At 39.3% G+C, this 16,405-nt stretch overlaps 1 protein-coding gene across 1 annotated transcript in view; it reads right to left on the reverse strand.

The window, feature by feature from the left end:
• Positions 1-16,405, reverse strand: part of CNTNAP4 (contactin associated protein family member 4) — a 285,401-nt gene that overhangs the window by 62,941 nt on the left and 206,055 nt on the right. Inside the window, exons 13-14 of the mRNA XM_005894297.2 lie at positions 9,491-9,688; positions 5,730-5,886 (exon numbers count right to left, since the gene is read on the reverse strand). Coding sequence (XP_005894359.1) covers positions 5,730-5,886; positions 9,491-9,688 — 355 coding nt within the window. The remainder of the gene's footprint in view (positions 1-5,729; positions 5,887-9,490; positions 9,689-16,405) is intronic.

A 16,405-nucleotide genomic window follows, 5' to 3' on the forward strand; every position in this document is an offset into this window, starting at 1 on the left:
TATTTTTCCTCCCACAGGACATCTTGTATTTCTGCTCCCCTCTTCATGCCTCCTCTTGGTTTACTCCATATTTCTTTTGGTATTCAATTTTATTTTTTCACTCACTCTTTAGCTATATATCTGCTTATTTTATTTTAATATTTGCTTCATGGATTATAAGATGCATCCTTAATTCATCACAGTCTACTTAGATTTTATGTTGTATTACTTAAAATGTCATAAGCTTACTATGGGATAATTTTTAACACCCTTCCTACACAAACACCTGTTCTTTATGCCATAGTTGCAATATATTTTAAATCCAGATGCTACAAGCTTTATAATACAATTAAATAGTGAATTTTAATTTATTTAATCAAGAGAAAAATTTAAACACTGCTTTTTCCATTTACTGACATATTCATGATTCCCAGTGCCCTTCATTCCTGCCTGAAGATCTATTTTAAACGGTCTGTTTAGCCTGAAGAATTTCCATCACTATTTCTTATGGTACAGTTCTGCTGACAACAAATTCTCTCTGCATTTGTTTAATCTGAACAGGACTTTATTTTACTTTCATTTGTGAAATGTATTTTTGTCCTCTGTCAAAGTCTGGGTCGATACTGCCTTCTCTTTCCCCACAAAAGGTGTCATTTCATTGTCTTCTGATGTGAGGTCACCTTCATTTGCATCCTGATTACCCTGTGTGGAAGGTGTTCCACCAGATTCACCCAAACTGGCTCCTTTCAAAACATCATTGAAGTTGTATTAGTTATCTGTTGATACTAATGCATAGCAAATTATCCCCCCAAACAAAGTGGTGACTTAAGACCTTTTATATAATCTGTGATTCTTCTGCTTTATGACCCTCTGGTTCAGCATCTCAAGGCTACACTCAAAGTGTTGGCAGGGACTGAAGTCAACTCAGTGCTCGGGTGGGGAAGGCTCACTCCTGTGGCTACTGGCAGTATTCTACTACTTGCTGGGCACTGAACTGAAAGCCTTGGGTATTCACCAGCTGCTGGTTGAGGGTGACCCTCGAATCTTTGTCCACAACAGCTCACAACATGGCAGGCTGCTGTATCAAACAAGAAGGCTGGAAGATGCAGAGAGTGAATTTCAAGCATGTTAGAAGTCATGGTCTTTTGTAACTCAGTCTCTGAAGTGACATCTCATCATTTTACCATATACTATTCTTTAAAAGCAAGTCACAAGGTCCATGCAACACACAAGAGAAGGAAATTACACAGTGGTGTGAATAACAGGCAGTGTGGATAACTGGGGGCCATCTCGGGGGCTTGCTTCCAGAGATGTTTATTAAGCAAATTTGAGAGATTTTCAGCCATGGTTTCATCAAACGATATATACTTTTGCCTCATTTTATTTCCTGCTGCTCTGGGACTCCAATTTCTTGCCTGTTAAATCATAGATATTTTCCCACAAGCCACAAAGGGTCTGTCAATTTTTCTTTCAATTTTTTTTTTCCTGCATTCTTCAGATTGAATGATTTATACTGATCTGTCTTCAGGTTTACTGAAGATTTCTTTTGCTAACCCCCATAAGAGTTGAAATCTATGCAGTGAATATTTAACTTCAGATGTTGTATTTTTCTGTTCTAAAATGTACATTTGCTTCTTTAATAAAGTTCTCATTTATCTGCTTAGAATACCCTTGGTTCCTTTGTGATTATTTTTACCTTTAATTTTTTATACATTTTTTTAAGAGTTGATTTAATATGTTTGCCTGCTAATAAGACACCAGTGACCCAGCACCTGTTTCTGCTAGAACTTTTATTTTCTTGACTTTGGATCAAAGTTTGCTATTTTTTTTTTTTTTGAATAAGCAACCATTGCTATAATATTTTGGATTTTATGGGTGATACACTGTAGATTCTAGAATCTGCTTTCCTTCTCAGAAGGCTAGGTTTTTGTTTTCACAAACAGTTAAATCACAACCTTATCACAATAAACGCTGGAGGCTTGTTTTTACTTCATCGGGGTGGGCCTGGGTCAGTTTCACTGGTAGTTTTCAATCATACTCAGTTTGGGGACATAGTCTTTGCTGTAAAGTCCTGGACCTTCTGTCATTTCTATTTCTAGGGCTTTACAAAGCCCAAGTCAGCCAAGGAGACTCACACTCCCAATCTGGTCTCTCTGGTGGTTGCTGCTGAAGTCCCTGTATCGCGGGATCAGTGGTCCAACTGCATCTCTCTGCTTGGTTCCTAGAAATCGCCCCTGTGCACGTGCAGCTCAGAGGTCAGGGTTCTAGAGGAGCTGATACAGTGGTCTCCTCTCAAGTGGTTTTCTCCATTCCGAAATGTCCAGAAATCCATTTCCAGGCATTCTGGTTGCTTTGAATCTTCCTCTGATACCTGTAGCCGCCCCCCACCCCCACCCCGCACCCAGACTCTAGTAATCTCTTTGAGTTCTAGCCACCCTGTGGCAGGTGATCTGGTGAGTAGTTTCAGAGAAAAGGCATCTAAACATAAATCTCATCCACGGATACTCCCTTCTTTGAAGGGCTGAAGGCTCACAACCCTGGGAGTTTCTGCCTACATTTGGTTATTTTCCACTTGCTTCAAGTTCAGTTCAGTTCAGTTCAGTCACTCAGTCCTATCTGACTCTTTGTGACCCCATGAACTGTAGCACACGATTCACGGGGTGGCAAAGAGTCAGACACGACTGAGCGACTGAACTGAACTGAACTGAACTGTAGCATGCTAGGCCTACCTGTCCATCATCAACTCCCAGAGTTTACCCAAACTCATGTTTATTGAGTCAGTGATGCCATCCAACATTCTCATCCTCTGTCGTCCCCTTCTTCTCCTGCCCTCAATCTTTCCCAGCACCAGGGTCTTTTCAAATGAGTCAGCTCTTCGCATCAGGTGGCCAAAGTATTGGAGTTTCAGTTTCAATATCAGTCCTTCCAGTACACACTCAGGACTGATCTCCTTTATGATGGACTGGTTGATCTCTTTCCAGTCCAAGGGACTCTCAAGAGTCTTCTCCAACACCACAGTTCAAAAGCTTCAATTCTTCTGTGCTCAGCTTTCTTTATAGTCCAACTCTCACATCCATACATGACCACTGGAAAAACCATAGCCTTGACTAGATGGACCTTCGTTGGCAAAGTAATATCTCTGCTTTTGAACATGCTATCTAGGTTGGTCATAACTTTCCTTCCAAGGAGTAAGCGTCTTTTAATTTCATGCCTGCAATCACCATCTACAGTGATTTTTCAGCCCCAAAAAATAAAGTCAGCCACTGTTTCCACTGTTTCCCCATCTATTTGCCATGAAGTGATGGGACTGGATGCCATGATCTTAGTTTTCTAAATGTTGAGTTTTAAACCAACTTTTTCACTCTCCTCTTTCACTTTCATCAAGAGGCTTTTTAGTTCCTCTTCACTTTCTGCCATAAAGATGGTGTCATCTGCATATCTGAGGTTATTGATATTTCTCCCAGCAATCTTGATTCTAGCTTGCGCTTCTTCCAGCCCAGTGTTTCTCATGATGTACTCTGCATAGAAGTTAAATAAGTAGGGTGATAATATACAGCCTTGATGGACTCCTTTTCCTATTTGGAACCAGTCTGTTCTTCCATGTCCAGTTCTAACTATTGCCTCCTGACCTGCATACTGGTTTCTCAAGAGGCAGGTCAGGTGGTCTGGTATTCCCATCTCTTTCAGAACTTTCCAGTTTATTGTGATCCACACAGTCAAAGGCTTTGGCATAGTCAATAAAGCAGAAATAGATGTTTTTCTGGAACTCTCTTGCTTTTTCAATGATCCAGTGGATGTTAGCAATTTGATCTCTGGTTCCTCTGCCTTTTCTAAAACCAGATTGAACATTTGGAAGTTCACAGTTCATGTATTGCTGAAGCCTGGCTTGGAGAATTTTGAGCATTACTTTACTAGCATGTGAGATGAGTGCAATTGTGTGGTAGTTTGAGCATTTTTTGGCATTGCCTTTCTTTGGGATTGGAATGAAAACTGACCTTTTCCAGTCCCATGGCCACTGCTTAGTTTTCCAAATTTACTGACATATTGAGTGTAGCACTTTCACAGCATCATCTTTCAGGATTTGAAATAGCTCAACTGGAATTCCATCACCTCCACTAGCTTTGTTTGTAGTGATGCTTCCTCAGGCCCACTTGACCTCACGTTCCAGGATGTCCAGCCCTAGGTGAGTGATCACACCATCGTGATTATCTGAGTCACGAAAATCTTTTTTGTACAGTTCTTCTGTGTATTCTTGCCACCTCTTTTTAATATCTCTGCTTCCTTTAGGTCCATACCATTTCTGTCCTTTATTGAGCCCATCTTTGCATCAAATATTCCTTGGTATCTCTAATCTTCTTGAAGAGATCACTAGCCTTTCCTATTCTATTGTTTCCTCTATTTCTCTGCATTGATGGCTAAGGAAGGCTTTCTTATCTCTCCTTGCTTCAAGTAGGTGTTTGTAATAAATAGTTTTCCTGGGATTATAAATGTTATCTGGGGTTAGGTTAGTTCTACACAAACTACGTTAGCATAAGCAGAATTTAATATGAAAAGTTTCAAAATCTTATTTTTAAATCTTATTTTTAATGAATAAAATGTCATGCAGAGATAGAGTTATTGGTGACTGATGTTGTTGTTTAGTTGCCACGTCATGTCTGATTCTTTAGTGACCCCATGGACTGTAGCTGCCAGGCTCCTCTGTCCATGGGCTTTCCCAGGCAAGAACACTGGAGTGGGCTGCCATTTGCTTCTCCAAGCACTCTTCCTGACCCCAGGACTGACCCCGCATCTCCTGCGTTGGCAGGTAGATTCTTTACCAGTGAGCCACCTGGAGGGAAGCCTACTGGTGATTAGATTAATTTAAAAAAAATTTATTCACATTTTAAAACACACTGTGGGCATTTGTGTATGTGTGTGTGTGTGTGTGTGTGTGAAGGCAGCAAGAAGAAAAAAGTATCTTCCAAAAATAGAAAATTTGAAAAACCAGACTTTAAGTAAGAGAGACAATGTTCTTCATGATGAACACATAACAATAAAAGTACAATAATGACTGCATACAGATGCCTCCTTTAAAGGCATAAAATAATCTGCTTTTTGATATAACACAGTCTTTGATATTTTTCAAATGAATAAATGTAATGTCAAATGAATAAATAAAGCATTTCAAGCTCAATATAAAATCTAAATATTATAGATTTCCTTTTCAAAATATGATTAACAGAATATCAGTTTTTCATAGTATAATGCATCCTTTAAGAAAATAAAAGAGCTACATGTTTAAGTAATTGTGGGAAAGTCTAGGCTTACATATTTAAAGAGAAGAGATTAACATATTTGAAGAGATATGTTAGTATTAAATATATTTATTTAAATATAATTTATGTAAATTTTAATATATTTATGTAACTATGTTTTGAGAATATAATTCTTAATTATACTTAATTTCAAAGATAATGATAATTGACTCAAAATGAAAAGCAAGCACGAAACAGATGCTTCTGTTTCATCATATTACAAAAATAAAAGGTGCATGCCTCATGCTCTATTACCACAAAATTCAAATAAAAAGTTCATGATCTTCCCATCTAGAAATCAGATTAGTTGCAATACATTTCATCAAAACATATCTTTATCTAATTTCTTCACTGTACTAAGTTGTTCAGCATCTACCTACTTATATATGTGGCAGTGACTTATTTTAAAAAATTAATAATAAACTTGATCTTGCATAAGGAAGTCATAAAAATCACCATTCATTCCGGTCAGCGTCACAGTTGCAGTAATACTGAGAATCAACGCAGTTCCCCTCCAATCCACAAGTACATTTTTGAGGATCAGGCAAAGAACCTCCCCAGTAAGTTTGTGTTTCGTTGGTTCTTCCAACCCACCAGCTCAGAGGGGCTCCATCTGAAAAATAAAGGTGAGAAAAACGACATCTGCTTTGTAACCCGTGACCTTCCATCCCAGTATAATTCCCTTCTTTCCCAAATCATTAAAAAGAATGAAAGGAGGAAAGACTGGTTTGATGTAGTCATATTCCAAACTTCATAACTGATGGTATTTCCTTAAGAAAGCTTTTTTAAAAAAATATTTCATTATTTAAGCTTAAATTATTGATATATTTTTCTTTGAGTAGGAAAGAAACCAGCAGTTTCTATTTAATTCAGGCATAATATAAAAAAAATGTATTGAGAGTTCACACACGCCATTTCTTTAAAAATAATTTTTTGAAACAACTAGGCATCAAATTATAATCCACAGTAATTAACATATGAGAAACAAAATTGATTTGAGAACATAATATGCCTACTAGAACATTATGAAATGCTGTGTAAAGTCAGTGATTTATCTCAATATACTTATCGACTAAAGATAAACTAGCTGTTTAGGCATGGTATGGCATTCCCTCGCTATGATTCAAGATATATTCGAAAGTACATATTTTTTCTTCTGTTTACTGGCTTGGCTACTTCTTCAGAGACTACAGAAATAACACTGAAAGATCTTTATGCCCAAAGCAAATACGACACTCAAAAACAAAGTTTCCCTCAACCAAATGCATTTCTTTCTATGATGAATGTTCAGTTACCAGCTCCTTCACAGAGCTAAGACTAAAATGATGCCAAGAAGCTAGAGCAAGGAATAGACGGAACATTTAGATATGGTTTGCAGGAAATCTGTCTTAGGGGAAAAACGAGTTAGAGGGGAAAAATCGCAGTCACTGGAGAGTCAGGGTGTGAGACGAAGGCAACATCAAATCAGTCAGCTCCTCAAAGGTGTGCGATCATCTTTCCACTGACTTTCAAACCTTTCAAGTTGTGGCCACTAGCCTTACTTTTACTAATTTCTCCCTTACTTACAAATGCCAATGCTCATAAATCTTACTATTACATTGGATCTGTGCTAATGCAGGTAAGTTCTCACTCAGCATTACTATACATTCCTGTGCACCGTGCCAAGAAATCAAGGAGCTGTTGGAGGCTAATGTTAACATACTACTCAATATCAACAATCTTCATTCTCTTTAACTGCATGATTAACTCATCAACTGAAGGCAAAACCTACTTGAAACATTTACTAGATCTATTTCGACATACTGCTTAAAACATTATGTGGTTATAGATTTTTAAAAAATAAATCATTATTCTTAAATACTGAATAGTATTTTCACATCTAAATTTGCTATCTTCCCTAGGAAGTAGAAACCACTGAATATTTTAAGGATACCAAATACCTCTGATTTCCTTAGTCTTATTGAAGTGTCCTAAAGAATTTATATAAGAAAGAATTAAGAAAAGCATGAGAAAATTTTAAAGTTGAAATTAAAATGATGAAATATCAGGAATGACGGTGGATCACTTCTACTCCCATAGTTATGAATAAAATTCCAAATGGCTTGAGTATTCCCACTGACCACCCTTGCAGTGTGCCGAGCTGGAGGACCCATATCTCGCTGGAAACATTTTCATAAACATCTCCACTTTATTCATCCACAATCACAGCACCATTATTGCTTGACGCTGTTATAGTTTCAAGATTTGAAACTGTAAATTTAACTTGTCTCACACCACCTTCCTGATCTTTCCCATACATTCCTTATTACAACCTCAAAATCCAAACTGTTCCCTCTTTTCCACCTCAAATCCATTCTATATGGATTCTAGGGTCATGGATCTGAAGAAAATCTGTGTATTCAATGGATACCCCCAACCCCGGTTCTAGAGCCTTCTAGAGTTTACTATTCTCTTCGCCAGTGGCTCCCAAGCCTGGCTGAAACACCTGGGGAGCCTCAAGAGCAAGATGTGCGGCGCCACCAGCCCTGATGCAGGAAACGCCTTCACAGTCACTGCCATCCCCTCGTCATCGTGTGGGGCTCGGCTCGCTCACTAGCATCCTTGGGGATTTTGTTTTCTGGTTCTTTTAGAGTTTGACTCATTTGTGACTCTGACCATTGCCTTTCCTTTTCTTTCTTCTCTAGTCAAGCAACTTAGTTCCATTTTGTTTCATCACATTCATTTACCCTTCTGTATTTATGTTCTCTTTCCTCTTAGAAGGGTTTCCCTTGTGGCTCAGCTGGTAAAGAATCTGCCTGCAATGCGGGAGACCTGGGTTCAATTCCTGGGTTGGAAAGATCCCCTGGAGAAGGAAAATGCTACCCTCTTCAGTATCCTTTCTTCATGGGGTCACAAAGAGTCGGACACGACTGAGTGAGTTTCAATTTTCCTCTTAGACTACACTTCCATACTTGCTTATCTATTTTTATAGATTCCAAGATAGATATTCACTAACAATGAACCATCAGTCTCATACTAAACTGGTAGGATCACTGTAAGCATGATGCACTGGAGAGCTGGAAAGAGAGGTGAGTGAAGTGAAGTTGCTCAGTCGTGTCTGACGCTTTGCTACCACATGGACTGTAGCCCACCAGGCTCCTCAGTCCATGGAATTTTCCAGGCAAGAGCACTGGAGTGGGTTGCCATTTCCTTCTCCAGGGGATCTTCCCAACCCAGGGATCAAACCTGGGTCTCCCACATTGCAGGCAGACGCTTTACTGTCTGAGCCACAAGGGAAGCTCACTTCAATTTCACTTTGTATGTGTTATCCCACCCTCCACCTGGTGGCATGGAGGTATCTAGACAGAAGAGTCTGTATTGGACAGAGGATCGAGGAGGACATCAGAGCTTCTTAAACAGTACAGGGTCCTGATGGAAGCAGTGTTTCTTAAAGGTTAATTTTCTTTACACAGATTAATCATGTGGATGCTACATTGGGTGGGTAGGAGATAAGGACTGATGGCCAGTTGAGAGGCCAGTAGGAAAGGTCTTGCAATAGCTTCATGTATCCGGTCATTAAAGCCTACATGGAGGCAGACCTGGTGGAACTCCAGACAGTCTCACATAATGAGACGTTCTAAAGGGAGAAAACACAAACTAGAATCAGAATTTAGGAGCAGAAACTGATTATTAAAGGTAGAATAAGAGAAAGAGTTAAACATGGTTTTCTGATTCCTATTTGAGCTACTGGGAAAAAAAAAAGCCATGTTTCCAGCAGCCTGCTCTAATTTTCAGCTATACCCAGAGGGTAACTTGTCAACAATCCGTGAAAGAGTCACACGGAAGAGTCACTTTCAGAAAACGGAGTCATATTTTTATTAGCTCTTTCCCATGATAAAAACAAACTGAATGTGTCAGTTGCCCTTTACAAGGGACCGACACTGAGCATTCACCGAGTGTAAGGAGGAAGCCCTTTCTGTGCAGCCCTCCAACTGAAGCCAGAGAGAGACGCCAGAGACAATCAAGGCTTTGAACAAAGCTCAGTGTCAGCTGACCTTGTTCTTTTCTTCAGGCAACAGCATCTCCGTGACTTCCCGACTGTGACAGGCTTGCTAAACACTTGGGGAGCACACGCCCTGGGTAGCTCTTTGCCAGCACCTTGGCACAATTAAACTCTGCAGGAGCTGATGCAGTAAGGCACCCCATGGGTAGGGGGATGGATGCCCCAGTTCACTTACCTTCCTTGCTTACAAGCCGCGACTTCTTGCAGTAGTAGGTCAGCTCCTGTTCACAGTGCTCTGCACGGTTAATGGTGGCCTGGAGTTGCTCCATGCTGGCCACATACTCGAAAAACCCAGTGTAAGGGTTCTCTGGGTTGGTATTTCGGACTCTTGTGACATCAGAGCCATTGTGCTGTATGATGGTCCACGCAGTTTCTTGTATGCAGAAATGGGGGAAGAAAGAGAGGAGACCATCACTAGTCTGCAAAAGTTAAAATAAATAAAGAAAATCAAAATCACCTTTTATCTGAGTCAAATTTTTCTAGTCATCAAACCTCTCTGAGAGGTAGAATCAATACAAATGGATTCTTAAAATTTTAAAATTATAGTAAAATGATTATTTTCCCTGAAGTTTATATGATTGCCATGCATTTGCAGTGTTTTTATTCTACTTTTTCATATAATTCAGCCAGAAAGTATTCATGGTAAAAATATTAAGAAAACTGATTATTAAATTTTGTACATTTCATCAAATCTGACATTCTACTTTTAAAAGATGCATCATTAATTTTGTTTAAGAAAGAAAAGAATAATGCTGCCTATTATAACTGTAAAACACTGCTGATTGTTGATACATCCTGAATTCAGAGATGTTACAGTATGAAAAAAATGCATCTTTGAATCTTTAAAATATTTTAAATTACATAACATAAGCAATGATTTATCCATCCTTGGAAATCATCCATGCTGCCAGCAAAAAGAAAGTCAACTTTTTATGGCCCATATACCTCCCTTCAGACAACTTTTAATTATGAGTGTACATCTATTTCCTTTTTAAATCAAGCTTCAGAGCACTTTTTTTAAATAATATGGGAAAATGTACAAAATATCAAAGTGGGGAATGCAGGATACAAAACTATATGTAATATGATTAATCTACCTACACAAACACATACACATCACTACATATTCATAGGAGACAGATGCTAGGAAATTACACCAAGATTACACCTATTTCTTTTAAAGTCAAATTTGAAATATTCATTTAGGTACCATGTGACCCGCACAGTTATGCAGTGCAATAGCAAGTTATGCTTCTGAATACGTGGCACAGTATCAGCATCTTGACTCACAAGAAAAATAAAACATCTCTGTGTATGTGCGAGTCCTGAATGTCTGCAGACATTTCCATCACACTGATTACCAAAATTATTTAGATGAAATAAAAACCCTACAAGGGTTGTAACAGAAGATAGACATATTGTATCTGTCTTTCAACTTTCCCAGCAATCAACTTCATATTATATTTACCATGATATACGCAGGCCTAAGAACACATTAATCAAAAGGCCTCTGATTTAATAGGTGAGAAACAGATTGGAAGTTGTCAAAACTCTGCTATAAATGTGCCGTTAAGTCACATAACTCTTTGGTATTACAGAGGAAGAATCTAAATTGGAGGAAAACAGTCGGTAGAGATACCCAGCCCCCCTGTTTTCAGCGAATACATTCACATGGATCAACACAATCAGAGCAAGGAATTCCACTCCCACCCCTCTCCTGGTCATCAGAATTTTGAATGGAGAAGCCTGTTAAATAAATGAGACACGAGGCAAATTTGACAGCCATATTCTCTTCCATGAGTGGAACATAATTTTTCTCTGAAACCAAAGCCTTTTATAGCAATAAAACCATTGCTTTCATTTCCACCTTGAATTTCAGCTGACTGAAAAGCCTGATCAGTAAATTGTCTTCCTCAAAGAGGACATGATATACAAGCTAGTGAAATTAATTATGGATGGCCAGACAGCAGGACAGCGAGAAGATCACCAGGAGACCCGAGTTTGCGGATCTGGCATGGGTCAGCACCCTTAAGTAAGTCAGGTGAAATCTGAGCCTCCATTTCCAAATTCTAAAAAAAAAAAGGTGGGGGGGGAGAATATAGGAGGCAATCTATTAAGTCTGAAATTCTATCATTTTAGCCACACAGTCTTGGATATTAGAAATTTAAGATTATTAACTGGGCAAATGTGTTAACCTAGCCTCTGCTGGACTCTGCTTTTATTATTCAGCAGAACCATTCATCCTTTCTTGTAGGGAATCAATGGCATGAGTGAAGCAGCTCATCTCTGGCTGAGTAGCTGTCAAAAGAGCTGGACAATAAATCTACTTGAAGCCTTTGTCTCTTTGCCTTTCAGGTCATCCTTAGAGGGACTTCCCTATCGTTTAGCATCCTCTGGGTCATGATGAACACATCATGTTCTTTCAAGGTCTCTTAAGGTGTTGTAAGAAATCCAAGGCCACAGTGCATGTCAGCTGCTAAAGGGCAGCTCAGAGAAATGTCTCCTTTTGAAATTCTAAAATTTCCATATTATGATAGTTTCTGCAAGCGAGTTCACTTTCAATAAAAGGTGCTACAAAGATGAAACTATGCGGACACTGCACTTATCAGCAATTAAGATGTCCAGGGCAAAGGAGAGAGAATGACAGCATCACAGTGGATTCTGGGCAATGGACGTGAGGGCCCAACATCCAGCCTCCATTTCTCATGTGTTTTACTAACAGAGGAATCTCTGCAAACTGTCATACTGTTCTTTTGGACATGATCATGGTATCCAATGTTTCTACAAATACCTGCTTAGAAATTACAACTATAAAAGACAAAGACTTCACTATGTGTAATTCAGTGTTCTGTGATTTATTAAATCGGGTTTTCCCACTGGTCTGTAAGCTCTACTAGAAGAATGATGGATTCTAACTCGCTAATCATAGCACCTCTAGTGCGTGGCTGGGCACAACGTGCAGAGAAAGACACTAGTTACTGAAGGGATAAATAAATGAGTGACTAGAACCAAAGCACTGCCCAGACTAGAGCACAGTCTTCCAGGCGATCTGTGTGATTCTCCTTTTAGCTGCTTTCGAACTTTGGAAATAGTAGACATCTGATGCGACTGCAAAATAATGCTAAGGCTGCAACTGTGAAGGGTATGAGACCTCCCACTTGCAAGCTAACAAGTTATCTTGCCTTCTATGTGCGCACTAGAGTTGCACCATGACACAAGGACCCCTAAAATACGAGACCTGGAGCTTACAGAGGATGGCTGGCACACCTCCACCCCTCCTAAGAGTGAGAGAGGACTCTGGAATGCAACAAATCTTCTTCAAGGAGGAGGCGGGCAGTCCTCAGGTGTTTATCACTCTTAGAAGGTAGGCAAATAAATCTGGAGGAGATAAGCTTTGAATTTCTCCAGAGAAGTCCACTATCTCTAACTTGTAAGACATATTTAATCATCCTTTAACACAGACTTACTTTGTTGTTGTTGTTGTTTGTTTTGCTTAGCAGGAAAGTCATTGTTTCCTTACAACAAGTAATTGCTGTCTACAGGCTGGCAAATCTACCTGCTAGAGGCTGTCTGGGTTCCTCTGCTGTGGAAGAAGCTGGTTTTGCCTCCACTGGCACAGTCATTTCAGTATTACCGAGGTAGAGATATATCTGTTCTTTGAAACTTCTTACAACTGGCTATTACATCTTACCAGTTTCCTCATTAGTAAAGTGAAAGTGAAAGTCGCTCAGTCGTGTCCGCCTCTTTGCAACCCCATGGACTATACAGTCCATGGAATTCTCCAGGCCAGAATACTGGAGTGGGCAGCTGTTCCCGTCTCCAAGGGATCTTCCAAACCCAGGGACTGAACCTAGGTCTCCTGCATTGCAGGCAGATTCTTTACCAGCCAAGCCACCAGGGAAGCCCCCTCATTAGTAAAGTGAAAGGGAAAGTGAAATCTGCTCAGTCGTGTCCGACTCTTTGCGACCCCATGGGCTGAGGCCTACCTGGCTCCTCCGTCCATGGGGTTTTCCAGGCAAAGGTACTGGAGTGGGTGCCACTGCCTTCTCCAGGGGATCTTATCCATTATTAGTAAGCTAAACATTACATAGAATCTTCAAAGCGTGTTTAGCTTTTATTTTTTATATCTGTGTAAGAGTCATGATTTAATTTTTTTGAAAATGATCCTTTACCAAATGCAAAGAGAGTTGTCAAGGTAAGGAAACACAGGGAAATGAGTAAAGAGAGAGAGCAGAAAAATCTATGAAATTAATATATACGCTAAAACACTGAAAGGCATTTTAGGCCTACTGGTGTAGACCTGAAGTGATTTCTCTCCCTGAAGTGATTTCTAATATATAGACTGTATGTTAAGCAACTGAGTAATTAAGAACTTGATTTATCTTGGGCTGACTGCTATTTTTTAATGTGATAACAGTGTAAAGAAAAAAAAAATGCTGTTTAAGCAACACAGTTGCAGAGTGCGGATTCCTTCAGGATTAATAGCTGCGGTGACAGAGGTGATAAAGACTTTAAGAACAGGCCGGAAGTGCTGTGTTAAGGAAAGCTGAGAGACAAAAAAGCAGCTCGCATCCTGGAGCAAAACTGGATGTAAACAAGGCGCATTTAAATAATGGTAGTGAGTTATTAACTCTCATAGCTATTAGGAAGGTCTCTATTGTTGAAATCCCTGTAGTACAGATAGTTTTGCTGTTTTAAGTCTCACACTCTCCAGCCTTCTCATGAAAGGGTCTCAAGAGCCCTTATCTCGGAATCACATGGGGAGCTTGCATTTAATAGAGCAGAGACCCAGGTCTTGGTCTCTAAACTTACTGAGTCAGTGAAACTAAATCCAGGAGTCTTGGAAGTGGGTGCCCAGGAAAAGGTGAGCTTAAGCCATAGAATTATCATTTCCACAAAACTTCAAAAGCCACAGCTGTACCGCCTCATCACTTTCTCCACACTGAAAAGATGTCCTCACAGTGTAATGTTTGATGAGACATTTCTTACATAAAACTATTTCAATATAGAAAAGGCTTTCATGAAGAAGAAGAAGAAGAAAAGCCCTGTACATTACAATAGAGACAACCACTGGGATTCACATTATCCTAAAATTTTTTAAATTTTATTTAGAAGACTGTGTTTAGAAAAATTTTCAGACTTTTAAGTTTCAGAAATTATCCATTCAAAAGAGATTTTCTTTGTATCTTTTAGCTTGTAATGGTTAAAGAAATTAAATCCATGTGGATTTGTCTGTTGGATATTAATTCTTGACTAAGAATTTTTTCTTTAGTTACACATTTGAAAACTACCAATCCAGCCTTTTGTCTTGCCTTCAAAATTGGTATACCTGATTGCTGTACCTTGAGGATAGGTTATTGGTTACAGGCAATGAGACGCTGATAGAATGTAGCCTTTTCTAGAGGAAACATTTTCAGGCTGGGAGACAGACCCAGGTTTCAGCTCTTGATCTATCCCTAATGATATTCCTCAGCCTGCCTCCATGAACTTCCCTGAGTCTTGCTTTTCTCATTTGCAAAACCAGATCAGTAAGGAAAGCCTCAAGTTGTGACATGTATTTTTCACCGGCTTGTTACATTCTGGGACTGTCACTTTTGTTTGAATATATTTCAACATTCTGGAGCTTCTGAAAACACTTTGCTGTCTCCTAACTGGGTTATCTGTGTCTCTGTCTTCCACCGCTTGCTCTTCAAAGGGTTTGAAGCTTTGTGAATGTCCTCTTTTTCATTAATACTTTTTGATAACCTTGGTAAAGCACCTCAAGGAACTAAGATAGGCATTAGTAATGTAATATAATAAGGTAAATGTTGATTTATTAGAAAATAAAATAATTCCTCTCAATAAAGTGAAATTAATAATTTCTTTACCATTGAGATGGTCATGAAAAATGCACACGGCCTATAAATTACTAAAGTATTATGCATAAAAACATAACATAGCCAACGTATGTATGTGTATCAGATTCTCATTTATGAATTTGGCTACTCACTAAAACTTATTTGAATCCCCAAATCAGTTCTTGAGGCATTCCTGCATGTCTGCAGGTACAAAGCCAAAAAAATTAAAAGTTGCCCAATATGAATTTCAGTTGCCCAGCTGAAGTTGTACAGAGCCAGGCTGTGACTCCTCGCTTCAGCTCTCATCCTGTAAACATGTATTCTATTTGTCGCATGTTCTTTGTTGATTTCACTCTGGTTCCTAAGCACAAGAAGGCTATGTTGCACCTCCTGGCAACACACGGGATCGATACACTTCCTTCAGGTGTGAGTTCTGGTGCTGTTGGTTGTGAGTTCAGTGTTAATTAATTAACAGAATGCATTAAATAAGGTGTCTTTAATCTGAAACACAAGTGAAACAAGGTCATATATTGATCAGTTGAGAATACTGTGACTAGAAGCCTGCAGGAATTTAAGTGAAAGTTAAAGTCGCTCAGTTGTGTCCAACTCTTTGCTTCCCCATGGTCTATACAGTCCATGGAATTCTCCAGGCCAGAATACTGGAGTGGGTAGCCTTTGCCTTCTCCAGGGATCTTCCCAACCCTGGATCGAAGCCAGGTCTCCCACATTGCAGGTGGATTCTTTACCAGCTGAGCCACAAGGGAAGCCCAAGAATACTGGTTACCTAATCTTACTGTAATTCCCTGGAAGCAATGGTCCAGTATTCATAAATTCAAGTGACTGTGGTTACTTTATAGAACATAACTATCACGGATAATGAGAATTCTGTGTGTGTGTGTGTGGTGTTTCTTAGAGCTCTAAGAATACAGACACTTAGCAACTTTGAGGTGTCTGAACCGCAGAATCGAAACTTCATAAAGCAAGTACATGGGCATAGTTCAGGGTGCTTGGTGGCAACACAGGATTCACAGGGATGCAGTGACAGATTGCTGAATCTCACTCAAAACCCTCATTAAACAGGAAAAAAATCAAAAAGTTATTTGACACCTGAATTCATATTATTCAATTGCAAAATTTTCCTTTTCTGTCTGTGAAGTCTTCTCACACTTACTATGTTTAATTCTCACAAATAGAGCAGCTGCTACTGCTGCTAAGTCACTTCAGTCGTGTCTGACTCTGTGCGACCCCATAGA

The sequence above is a fragment of the Bos mutus genome, chromosome 18 (genome assembly GCF_027580195.1).
Source record: "Bos mutus isolate GX-2022 chromosome 18, NWIPB_WYAK_1.1, whole genome shotgun sequence".
NCBI lineage: Eukaryota > Metazoa > Chordata > Mammalia > Artiodactyla > Bovidae > Bos > Bos mutus.